At 35.7% G+C, this 13,491-nt stretch overlaps 1 protein-coding gene across 1 annotated transcript in view; it reads left to right on the forward strand.

Moving 5' to 3' along the window:
* Positions 1-13,491, forward strand: part of LRP1B (LDL receptor related protein 1B) — a 309,784-nt gene that overhangs the window by 27,605 nt on the left and 268,688 nt on the right. Inside the window, exons 8-11 of the mRNA XM_072874983.1 lie at positions 1,532-1,654; positions 3,278-3,418; positions 7,679-7,804; positions 9,684-9,800. Coding sequence (XP_072731084.1) covers positions 1,532-1,654; positions 3,278-3,418; positions 7,679-7,804; positions 9,684-9,800 — 507 coding nt within the window. The remainder of the gene's footprint in view (positions 1-1,531; positions 1,655-3,277; positions 3,419-7,678; positions 7,805-9,683; positions 9,801-13,491) is intronic.

The following is a 13,491-nucleotide window of genomic DNA, read 5'->3' on the forward strand; positions in this document are numbered from 1 at the left end:
TAGGTCATAGTCTAAAACATGAAGTCAAGATCCAATAAAGTATTTTAAGTGCCCAGTCTAAGTTGGAACTGCTCCATCTAAAATTGTGATCCAGCCCTCACACTTCATAGAAACTTCCAGTTTTCCCTGTTTATACAGCTATGTTCTTTCCATCTATCTTACACCCTGCCTAATGAAAGTACAAGTACCACAGCGGCTTCCCACAGCATTCCATATTAATTATTTTACAGAAATTTATTTGAAAGTTCAGTGGGGTTTTAATGGACTGTAGAACACATTTGCTTCTAAGAAGTGATGTATGGGTCAGAAAAAAGTCTAGGAATAGATTATTATGAAATACTCAAGGACTGTATTGTAAGATGTATTGAGGTGCACCTTAAAACTTGAAAATTTTCAAAATCTTAATTTTTTTGCTGGTTATCTGATGTTCATTTCATAGTTTGAAAAAGTTTCCCTGCAAATGCAGGTATGGCTCTGACAGGACAGTTTAATATGCATGTCCGTAGCTACATCTATGAGAACTTAATATTATATTTTCTATGAAAAGAGAAGTGGTAGTGCTTTGAGGAGAGGGAATTGTGTGGAGCCTGTTTTAACCCAGAAAGTTGATGAATGCTTTGTACACCTAAAAAGGAGGAGCAGAGGAAGGAACACCTGCTTTTTACTAGGACAGGAAGATGAAAAAAAAGTAGTTTTAATTAAAAGTTTCAGCAGCCATGAAGTTTTATAGCTTGCCTGATCATAGTCAGTTGTCACCAACACTTGAAATTAACAGAGCTTTGATCATGAGAAGCTAAATGTCCTCAGCAGTGCGTATCTAAGCAATTAGGTCGTGACCAAAGTGACACAAACAGAAATCGTAACATTTGCTTCAGTGGGCTTTGGTTTTAAGTCTGCTTGCCTAAGAAATGAGGTAGTGAGGATGCAGCAGTCCTTGGTAGATGATTAAAACACCTGACAGCTGACAGTATCTTAATGTGAACAGCGTACAGCTTTTGGGAGGGAACAATATCACAGAAGAAGGCAGAGAAATAGCAGATGTGTTCAGAAAAGAGTAGTGGAATATCCGCCGTGTATTCTATCTGCCATAGATCTCATTATACTTTTAATTTCTGTTTTCTTTCTCTTTTTTTCTTACTCTGCATTTGTAGTCACATTGTTTTAACGTGTGCGGATGCCAATATACTTCAGAACATTCCTTTATATACTGTTCAATTTCTTAAAACTACTACGTGCATGTAGCTGCATCATATTAAATATTTTGTAATATTTGTTCCCCTCATAAAAAAGGGAGATAGAATGTTGCGAGCTGATGGTGTAGTTGTTTTTTTTTTTATTCTTACGGCTTATTGCAACCTGTCACTAAAATTGTTTAAATATTATAACCTGTAGTAACAAACTGAGAACAATGTGTCCCTAACATGAGAGGAAAATAATGGTAAAAAATTCTTCATGTTTTTACATTCTAAAAAAAAATTTTCTCATTCTAGCATGGCTGTTAGTTTTAAAGTTGCCTTTTTTATTTTCACAGGTGATAATGCATGTCGTGTTAATAATGGAGGCTGCAGCACTCTTTGTTTAGCCATTCCTGGAGGCAGAGTTTGTGCCTGTGCTGATAATCAGCTTTTGGAGGAAAACAGCACAACCTGCATGAGTAAGATTTTTAAAGAATATCTGAGCTGATACTGCTGTTAAGGGATCAAGTCAAACCTGAAAATAAAACAAGGAAGTGCAGTCTCTTAGAGGGTTTTTGTGGTTCTATAAGACAAATAAATATTTCTTGAATAAAAATTCTACTTGAAGACAGTTTATTAAATATAATAAAGATTTTTCTAAAGAGACAAAATATTAAGTACACAATATTTGAAGATAAAATACATTGGAAAATATTTCAGAATGTCTGATATGATAAAGCTCTTAAATATTTCACTGACCTCTTTTAAAGAATATCAGAAATACCAGAAAATGTTGTGATTAAATCTATATAACCTGGTTTCAGATTATTATATGGACTAAGTATCTTAAAATGAACTCTGGCATAGAAAATGTTCATGCTGAAACTGTTCATAAAACATGTCAAGCAGGCATATTTGTATATAATAGGTCCTGACACAGGCTACACAAATTTCACTGTCTTTTTATTGCATCTCTTCCTTGGATATCTTCATTGAAATGCCAATTTAAAAAAAAAAAAAAGTGTTAATAATACAATGTGGGATTTTCCATTAAAAATAGTAACTCATCAGATAATACAGATTTTTTTAAAATGTTTAGACTTGATATTTGTAACTTACTCAAAATTCTCTCTCTCTTTTGTTTTTTTTTTTTTTTTAATCTCATTGTTCTATTTCTTGAAGTGTAGGGTGTAAAACTTTAGGTCTCCAGCAATAAGCCTAGTAGACATTAGTAAAGCATAAGGATTATTTCATAACATGATGAACATTATTGAGTTTGCAATTACCTTGAATTTGACCCAAATGCATGGCTGGCAGAGCCATCACTGTTGCTAAAGAAAACTATTTTTCTTTTTAGCAGAAAATACTGGAAGGTGGACTTCTCACTGGTAAGATGGAATGTAAGCATTAGGAAGAGAGGTTAGACCTTTCAGATCTGAATGAAGCAGGATTCCTGCTTTTTCCCCAACACACTTCATTGCCCAGCTCTTTCCAAGGACTTTGATGTTCCTCATAGGGTCATAGAGTGATGTGTGGTATTTACACATTAAGCATTCTGAACCTTATGTTGAGAAATGTATCTGTCTGGATTTATCAATAAGCTTGTAGCTTGCTACTTAATTCTACCTCAGTAGAATTTTATCCTTTCTTCTTTGCCGAGTCTGTACCAGTGCATAATGCAGGTGTTTGAGTTGTTGTTTGGATACAAGAATCAGCTCTTCAGTAATCATTTTATAGCCCTTTAACGTGCACTAGAATTGGTCTGTGTCTGTAAGAATATTTTCTTTTCACTGTTGATGAGGCATTGCAATATTTTAAATTGATATTTTTACCCTGTCATCTAAGCACCAATTTGAAAAACAGTTTGAGTGCCATTCTGTTCTGAGTTCTTCCATTTATTAAAAATACATTACCTCAACCATACACTCAGGTATGCATGCTGTTACAGGCTTCAGGTGGAATTACCTCAAATATGCAAAGTTTACTAAAAAATGTTCTGAAGAGTGGTAACAAGAATTTATATCTATTTATGTAGAGGTAGTATTGCATTCTGTATGTATCAAGCTGATAAAATAGATGTGCTTCTTGGATATTTTTCCTAGTTAAACATGGAGAAGTGCTACCACAGTTGTGCAAAGCTGAACAGTTTCAGTGTAACAATAAGCGCTGTATCCAGGATCGCTGGCGCTGTGATGGGGATGATGACTGTCTGGATGGAAGTGATGAGCATTCTGAAATCTGTTGTATGTATATTTTTACATTTTAATGCACAATTCTTACTGTATTTTAAAAAATGGAAACAAAATAATGTTAAGTCTGAGGGGAGTCAAACAAAAGCGATAAACCTTAAGTCATTCATTTAAATCTTTCATTTCCTTCTTTTCCTGCCCATAATAATAGTAATCCTTTCAAATGACACTCGTGTACTCGTTTCATAGCATAGTACAAGAGCAGTCACCTTTTTTTTTGACATCGTCATTTCTGATTCTTTAAAAGTTGGTAATTTTTGCTTTGTTTCCCACTATTGCACTTTTTTATATGGGTCACAGGATAATTCAGGTTGGAAGGGGCCTCAGAATATCTCTAGTCCAACCTTCACAAAGCAGGGCCAGCCTCACCTCAACCTCTGGGAAAGAGATGGAGCAAACAGTCCTGGAAACCATTTCCAAAGCCACCAAGGACAAAAAACTGATTGGGAGTAGTCAGCATGGATTTATGAAGGCGAAGTCATGCTTAGCCAACCTCATAGCCTTCTACAGTGATGTGACTAGCTTGGCGAATGAGGGAAAAGCAGTGGATATTGTTTACCTCAACTTTAGTAAGGCTTTTGACACTGTCTGCCATAACATCCTCATAAACAAGCTGACAAAGGATGGGTTAGGTAAGTGGACGGTGAGATGGATTGGAAACTGTCTGAATGGCCAGGCCTTGGGGCTTGTGATCAGTGGCACAATGTCCAGTTGGAGCTAAGTCACTAGCAGTGTACCCCAGGGGTTAATGCTGGGGCCAATAGCCTCTTCATTAATGACTTGGACAGAGTGCACACTCAGCAAGTTTGCAGATGACATGAAGCTGGGAAGAGTGGCTCATGCACCAGATGAGTGTGCTGCCATTCAGAGGAGCCTTGACAGGCTGGAGAATTGGACGGAGAGGAATATGGTGAAATTCAGCAAGGAGAAATGCATCTGTGGAGGAGTAACTCCAGACATCAGTGTATGCTGGGGGACAACCAGCTAGAAAGCAGCTTTGCAGACAAGGACCTTTGGGGCCCTGGTGGGCAACGAGCTAACCATTAGCCAGCAATGCACCTCATGGCAAAGACGGCCAGGAGCATCCTGGGCTGCTTTAGGAAGAGCATCGCCAGCAGGTTGAGGGAGGTGAGCCTTCCACTCTACTCAGCCCTGATGAGGTCATATCTGGAGGACTGTGCCCAGTTCTGAGCTCCCCAGTACAAAAAAGATAAGGTCTTACTGGAGCTAGTCCAGGAAGGGACCACTAAGATGATTAAGGGACTGGCACATCTGTCCCAGAAGTTGAGAGAGCTGGGATTGTTCCATCTGGGGGGAAGGGAAGGTTCAGGAGGGATCTTACCAATGTGTATAAATGCCTGATGGGAGAAGATGGAATGAAGAACAGGGAGCCAGGTGCTTAGTAGTGCCCACTAGCAGGACAAGAGGTAACAGACACAAATTGAAAAGCATCAAATTTTATCTGAACACAAGAAAACACACTTTTTACTGCAAGGATAGTCAAACACTGGAATAGATTGCCCAGAGAGGTTGTGGAGTTTCTGTCTGTGGAGATACTTATATGGACACGGTCCTGAGAAACCTGCTCTAGTTGGCCCTGCTTGAGCAAGGCATTAGACTAGGTGACCTCAACAGGTCCCTTCCAACCTTAAACATTTCTGTGATTCTGTAATGTATTTCTTTAAAACAAAACAAAACAAAACAAAACACCACCCCCCCAAAAAAAAACCCCAAAAAACAAAAACACCCCACCCCTAAAAAAACAAACCAAAAACAAACAAAAAAACCCCAATCCCTCCCCCGCACAGTCTTCCAGTTTTAAATTAGATGTACTTTGTCTTTAAAAATACAGTTTTACTAGAGCTGTATTTTTTTGCTATAGAGGAGTCCCGATGTTGAAATGAAAAATAATAGAAAACATAGCAATTACGTATCTGTGTCATTCCTGGAAGATAGTTAGGTAGCCTGCTATAAAACTAGAGTTGCAGCAGTGAAAATTCCTTTTCTTACGTGGTTTGTCACAATGCTGTTTCTATCATTAGATCATTTCTCTAAACCAGATCTCCTTTACTGAAATGAAAATACATTAATTTTTTTTCCTATTAATCGTAGGCATGAAGAACTGATACATTCTTCTACTGTGCAGCATTGTTCTATGTGTCTGAAAACTCTTATCATAGTCTCTCATTCTTATCTCTTTGAGACAAAACAGCTCTAATCTGTTCTTCTTCCCCAGTAGATTATGGGTTTTTTGTAGATTTCATTGCTCTTTTCTGAACTTTGCCAAGTGATCCTAGGGATTGGATGTCCAAAACTGGATGTATGTTGTTCTGCTGAGGCCTTTCTGAAGCTGGTTAGGCTGAGAGAATGTGTTTGTGAGGGTTGATAGTCCTGTTTATACATCCTGGGGTAAATCTTCCCTGCTTCACACTGGCCTGATGTTGCTGATACATACTGAGCTTGTGATCCTCTGTAATGCCTAGGTCTTTTTCTGTATGGCTGTTACATAGCCAGTTTGGGTTTTTTTTCCTGCATTTATGTATTTTTGATAGCTCCATGTAGTAGTCATTACTGATTTCAATCCTAATTCTTTTCAAAACATTTGTCCAGTTCTGAATTGTAGTGCTTACTAACATTTTATTTTAATACCAGGGATTCTTACACTTCAATAAGGAGCTCAACTAATAAAGACAGTGAGAAAGAAAATCTTTTGGCAGAGTTGACTTGATTCTCATTTAAATTAGTGTAATTTAGACCAAGTCATTGATCAAAGCTTGTAATTCTCAGAGGATTTATACAGATATAAATGAAATTGTAATCTGGTCCCAAATCTGTATGTGATACATAGTTTAAATGGCCAGTATGATAACAGTAATCTCTTTTCAGCAGTTGCTATAGTAACTTCAGTAGTTCTTTTTGCCTTAGTCTGAAATATTTGCAGTTATGAATAGAATAAACACACAGCATGTTAGTAAATATATGAGCAAAAACTTAACTACCATTTAAAACAATATCTATGTGTAATACTGAGGTCAGATTTTAGAAAAAAAGTCTTCAATTTTTAATTTTATTACATGGATTATAATTTTTGTTCTCCAGTCACATTGCAAACTAGGTTCCCTCATAAGTATTACGAGACTTGGAATACCTTTCTGCTCAGATTATTAATTAATCTTTACTTCCAGTGTTCCTGTACCCTCCACACAAAACACTCATGAAGGGTTCATGTGCTATTGATATCACACTCGCTCAGTGTTGTTTTCAATAGGAAGAATAGGCAGAAAGGTCAAAGACAAAAGCTACTGAAATGTCAAGGATAAGCCTGCAAGACGTCCTTTCATTTTAAATACCATTTGTTTCCAGATATATGTTAAACTTTAAAAAGAGACTGTGGATGGCTGAGTAGGTGGAAAATAGCTTGAGATTATTTTTAACACAGCATTTGAAACTGTGTATAGTTTACTGCTCTTGTGTAAATCAAGGTTAGGAAGATCTGCTGAAAATAGATCTTGTTATTGGCATGGAAGAAGCAGGTCATATATACTTACTACAGCTGCAAGAGCAGGCCAATAGTATTTACATAATTGCTGTGCTTTCAGTCTTCATCCTTCCCATGATATTTGGTAGCTAGCAAAAGCATGTTTGTGAGATACTTTGTTCACTCTTGAATACCAGGTTTTTTTGTCGGTTTTATACTGTGTTGCCTATTTCACTTTTTGACACCTACAATTTCATGGTGACTAAACAGCGTATCTATATGTGGCCATTGACAGTAATGTGCATCATTTTAGAAGCATCTTATAACCTGCCCAAATCCCTGCTCACTGTGGTATAATATTTTGGATACACACTTAGCAACTTGCATCTGTTGCCTTTGGTGTTCTGTTTATATGCACTTCAGTTTGCAAACCTCATCACATTGATAAAATGTGATCAAGGACATTTTTCTATAAGGAAATAGCAACACTGTAAAATGCTGCTACCTTCTATCACCTAGTAGTTAATAGAAGAGGATCTCCATATTGACAGTAGTATGATAGGAGACTCTTTAATATGTATTGTTTAATTTATGATTGAAATACTGCAATATTTTTTAATTAACTGATTTGCTGAACAATTTTCATATCATGTTGATTATATATACAGGATAACCATACTAACTGCATCACCAGGGAATACCATTTAATGTATTATTTTCAGCTGTTCTTCTCTGATTTTTTTCTTAGGAAAAAACCTCTCTTTTTTTCTCCCCAGTCAATCATAGTTGTCCTGATGATCAGTTTAAGTGCCAAAATAATCGCTGCATTCCCAAGAGGTGGCTTTGTGATGGAGCTAATGATTGTGGTAATAATGAAGATGAATCAAATAAAACCTGTGCAGGTAAAAATTTTACTTGGTTGTGCATACAAGTTCTCTAACTCCAGTTCCATAAACAGTTCAAGACTGCCCTGAACTGAACTGAACCGAACCAGTCTGCTACTAGTAATCTGATTATTGTAATTTTAAATTAATTCAGATTTTGATGCCACTAAGGCTGGAATACAAATTATATTTTACTTAATCCTTATGCTTGACTGTGCTTTCCAAAGTAATTCAGCACTTAATCTATCCATATGTGTTGACTGTCAAAGCACTGCTTAGGTACAAACTTGTCCCTGCTAAATCTTTTTTGGCACTTAGAATTTTGTTTGTTAACACGCTGTGATGAGTGCCATGTCACTAGTGAATTTTATTTTATGCTGACAAAAGCATAATTAGTTATTCAGTTTTCCCTTGGTAGCTTGAAATGGTTTTCATTTGTAAGTTATTAACTGTATAGTGGATTTTTAAGGAAATACCAAGATGAAGATTGTTTACTGCAATAAATCATGGAGTTCCAAATCTGTCCTTTGCTTATATGGAAGTGATATTTAGTGCTTGTCGGTAGAGTACACTAAACAGTCATTACATATCTGATGTACAAAATATCAGACATCAATAAGCTGATGACTGTTTTAAACTGAAATGCAGTGATAGCATACATTGTGTATTAAAATATTCCCTGAAGTAATTTTCCTTTATTTAAATTTTAATATGTGTAATAAGCTGTTCACTTTGTTACTTGTGCAGTTTGGCTAAAAGCCCTCTAGTGCAAATGCAGACCTATAGTGTCCATATCGCCTCTACAGTATTATTGCAGAGTGTAATACATCTTGATCAACTGTTTTCTTGTAGGATGTCTGATTTGAAGACCATATTTTACATCCCTGTATCAGTTGGCTGTAGATTGAATTTTGTATTTTTGTTTTTCCTTTTGTTCCTGCAGTGCCAAACACTATACACGTTTAAAAAAATACTTCCTTGAAATATTTTAAATTTCTGTTCTTCTATTGTATTTTGGGCTATTTCTATGATGAAAAAGGAAAATGGTGGTTGAGAATAGCAAATGAAGAAGTGTTCTTTTGATGATTGGTGTTTCTGATGTATTAGTCATTTTTTTAAAAGTGTGGAATCACATATAGATAAACTCTAAAAGCTTAACTTTGGAATCAAAATCTGTGTCGCTATCACTGGCATTGTAGTTATAGGTTCACATTTTGAATAAACAAAATTATAAGTAATGTGAGTTTTATATGTTAGATTTTTATTGGAGTCTTACTGTTCATCAGCTTTAAAAGTAATTTATGTAGTTACAAAGCATGATTTCTTTCAGTGATCTTTATTTCTTCAGAAGAAAGACATACATCATTTCCTTTAATGGATCATTACAGTTGCATATTTGCAAAGGCAAAGATTCTAAGAACAGTGAGGCCAGGCACATCACACACATGCTATATTACCGTTTTTTCTGTATAAATATGAATCTCGCTAGATCATTGTTTATGTTATGCAATACAATTTGTTAAAATTCCAGTTGTAAGTTAGACATTTTAATGCCCTGATTTTTGTCTACTTCAACACTAGCACTAATGTTATTTTATCAACCATTAATGCTCTTCTACCATCTAGTTTTGTACAATTACATATAAAACTTCATGTTCTCATATGTTGAAGAAACCACTAAGAATTCTACATAACAGAGGTAGAACACAGTCCTGCAGATGACCTCAATTTTCTCTGAAATCGAAGGAGGTGAATGATGTTTAGTCAGATCAGGTAAAATGTGCAGCAGGCCAGGAGATGCCCTCCAGACTTACAAATTCTACATCAGACATGCACCAAGAGACCTAACACATTTAGTCCATTTCCCTTGCATTTTTGGAGTGTTTTGTCTTGACAGCAAGAACGTGTCAGGTTGACCAGTTTTCTTGTGGGAATGGACGCTGCATTCCGACATCATGGCTATGTGACAGGGAGGATGACTGTGGCGATGAAACCGATGAAATGACATCCTGTGGTAAGTAAATTTTCTTTTTGGGGAAAAAAGTAGAGTTATTCTATAAAAAGTTAAACATATAAGGATCTCTCTTCACGTGAACAGACAGATAGAAAAAGTATGAGGGGCCTTTTTGTTTTTATATGTACTGATAATATTCTTCCTGAGATGGCAAATATAATTTATTTGATTAATAAATAAACCCAAAGCAAAGGCTGCATTTTCTATTAATGAGTTTTTAACTACAATACCAAATATGCAGATCAGGCAACTTAACACTTTTCTAATTTACAGCCCATTATCAAATACTGTCACCCTCAAAAATTGACATTTATCTTGGCAGCATACCTCTTCACATGGGCCTCCTCAGCATATTCCAGATGTCAATAAAATCAGACTGTGTCAAGTCTGAACAGAAGGATGTTTTGATGTAGTATTTTGCAGAAAAAATTAGTCTTTCTTGATTAGATCATGAGAGCGAATCAGCAGCTCTGCTGACTGCTGCTTTACTGAAATATTGCAAAGAGAGGTGCACTCTCTCTAATCAGCTGCTTCCAAACAATTAAGGTTTTTATAAGTCAGCATGACTGCCTTCATCTGTTTGGCAGGTCACAGGTAACTGCTGTGAGTCTGAGAGCAAAAGGGTCAATGAGCTGTCTGCAAAATATTGTATTAGGGTGTTCCCTGTTTACAAGGTAATATTTATGATATTATTTGACTTACTAATATGAATGAGTAAGTGTGTCGCAGTATAATAGGATATGTTTCTGAAATTACTTTTCAAGAGTTTTCAAGAAAGAATGCTGACTGATTATTTTAGTAGCATCAACCATGTAAACATGAAGTGACAGGTTGTGCACTAAAGAATTAAAATCTGAAGTGTACTCGTTAGGATACTTAGTAGTTAGACCTGTATTTTTCTCAGATATAGCTGATATTGTAACTTGATTCACAGTTACAAAAATATATTGTTTCTTAATCAAAATCAAAGTATGAAAGCAATGTAGTTGATAAAATGTTACCTTTTTTTTCTTTTTTGAAACTTCTTACTGCTGTAAAACTTTTCAGTAGACTTATTAGAATTCTATTACTTATAGCCATTTTTCTGGAAAAATCTCAATACACTGAAGCACTTGCAGTGGAGAGCGAGAAAAAAATAGAAAGTAAATGCATAAATGAAAGTCATAGGCTGACACCATGATGCCCTGTGTTCCATAAACTTAAATCTCCAGGACCTCAATTACCAGCAAATCTATGGAAGGCAACATGTAGGATCCAATCAGTAAATTCTGTTGATCCCTAATCCCTTAAGTTTGTTTAATTCTGAATTATTCCTGACTGGCAACCAGCTAATACCCATTAGTTGAGTTTACATTGTTACTTTTTAAGTCCATATGTAATTCTCAGCATCTCCTTCTATAACGGCATTCAAGATTTCTCAGGATTTTTACATGTAAATAGTTGTTATGTTTCCTGGAATATTCACCTGCTTTCTCTTGTCTTATTTCTTATTACTTTCTTCCTCTTTCTTCTTTTAATAGTGATATAAACCAGAAAAAAAGAAATCTAATTTTATATTGACAGTAATTGATATCTGATCAGTTACTTCAAAATAGATTAAATATTTGATAAAATCTAAATCAAAATAAAATCATTATGTGAGTGAAAATGAGAATATTATTAAGGTAGACTTCTAATTGCCATGCTTCAAATCAGGTAAGTTCTGTTGTGTACAGAGGTAGAAGAGGTGCTCCCAGTGGACTCATTTTAATTTGTTTCTGTCTCTTTATACAGGTCTTGGGTAGACAGATGAACATAAAGATAATAAAGTCATGAAGGCATTCATGTATGGAAAAGGGGAAAATTACATTTAATATACGAGTTAAACTTGTAGAAAAGTTATTGAATAGCTAGAAAGCCAAATTAAAAATTGCTTTCAGTTTTGCTTGAAACACTTAAGGCATATATTGTAGCTAAGTACTGTCGTACTTGCGCGTCTACCTTATTTGTCTTGGAACAGATTTTCGTTGTCACTGTAAGGTGTTCCCCCAAGAAAAACAGCTTTTTTGTTGTTGTTGTTAATTTTAACAACAAGCAAAAAAATCTAGGAGTAATTGACAAAGTGTTGTCATCAGTGTTAACTTTTCTTCCCACCCTTTTCTAGTGTTGAAGAAGAATCACTTCTGTCTTATGATGTTCTTGGTGATTTCTAAATTTTACTATTTGATGCAGCTGGTTTGGTTTGGTGCTTCATGCGTGACTTCTTTTTAAACCAAACTTTCCCTGAGCTTCTGAAAAAAAACAAAACAAAACAAAACAAAAAACTCCAAGCTTTTGAGATAACTGTAAAACATTTTCTGCACCAAAGACTGCAAGAGACAGCAAACCCGAGTCAGAAGTTCATTGACTAAATATTTCAGTTCTTTTCCTAAGGAAATGTTACGTTTATTCAGCACGTTTTAAAAGTTTAGAAAAACCCTTCACTACAGGCTAATTACATGGCTTAATTGTCAAAATGCTTGTGAAGTTTAGCTTTGTCGGCTCAGTTGTAACAGCACTAGAACAACCCAATGTAGTTAGAGCAGCTGAATAAGGAATATACTTGGGAGAGTTGTTCTAATCTTGGGCAGTTTTGGTGTGGCTGACAGGCCATCTTGGTGTGGCTACACACCATCTTGGACATTTTTCTGTTGCATTTAGGATGTACTGTGTAGGAACTTCCAACCTGAAATCCTTCAGTGAAGGGCAAACTTGCCTTCAAGTAGCAGCTCAGGCAGATTGTTCACGCTGTCATCTTTGGTTTGCATTAGGTATCAGTTACTGAGAGGTGTCTTATTCTCTTGATGGTCTGTGTAGAGAATTTAGGCTCCTCCTTATTCCTCTTGAATCAGGTTCGACTTTCAGATTGTTTCCTATGAATTGCCAGGTTTTGTAAAGTAGATCTTGTATTTTCCAAACTGAATGGGTACAAGCACTGTTTAACATGTCAATGGTATGTAGGCACATGCCTAGCTATGGCATTGGTTTTAGAAGAAAAAGAAGTCTGAAAAAATTCAAATTGTTCTATGCAGAAGCATATTAGACAATTATAAAAACAAATCTCTGTGTGTAATATAGATGAGTTTCTGTGAATGATATTATCTCAGTTTTCTGCTACTTTTTCTGGAATGCTTGGAGGAAATGATTGTAAATACTGACATTTTAATTTTGGATTTTATTATGTCAGTGTACAGTAACTTTATTTCTTGACTGTTCTTTTGCTTGGTACTCAACCTTCTCATTTTATATTCTTCCATTTCTTGTCTTTTATTGGCGGTGTTATTGCAATTGGAGAAGTTTTTTATATAAACAAACACATTGAAAATACAGTTTGTATCAGTCGTCAAGCTATAATTAGTCATAAATATTAGCAAGCTTAGTGGCAAAGACAGCCCTGGTCTGATGGGAATAGAGGACCATGTTATATGACACAGAATAATGCATTTCAATGGTCCATGTTGAGGAAGGATAGGGTTTGGGCTAGTATTGACAGTTAAAAGCCTTTTTATCCTCTCTTTTCGGTGTCTCACCTTTTTCTCCTCTCCAGATATCTGGCAGGTGCAAATGTTTGATACAATACACTTGTGTAATTCATGCATGTAGGAGGGTGGAAGAATATTACTGAAGAGAATATACATTAAATAGCTTGTATTTCCTTTTGAACACTTTTACA

Source organism: Ciconia boyciana, chromosome 10 (genome assembly GCF_034638445.1).
Source record: "Ciconia boyciana chromosome 10, ASM3463844v1, whole genome shotgun sequence".
In the NCBI taxonomy this organism is placed as follows: Eukaryota; Metazoa; Chordata; class Aves; order Ciconiiformes; family Ciconiidae; genus Ciconia; species Ciconia boyciana.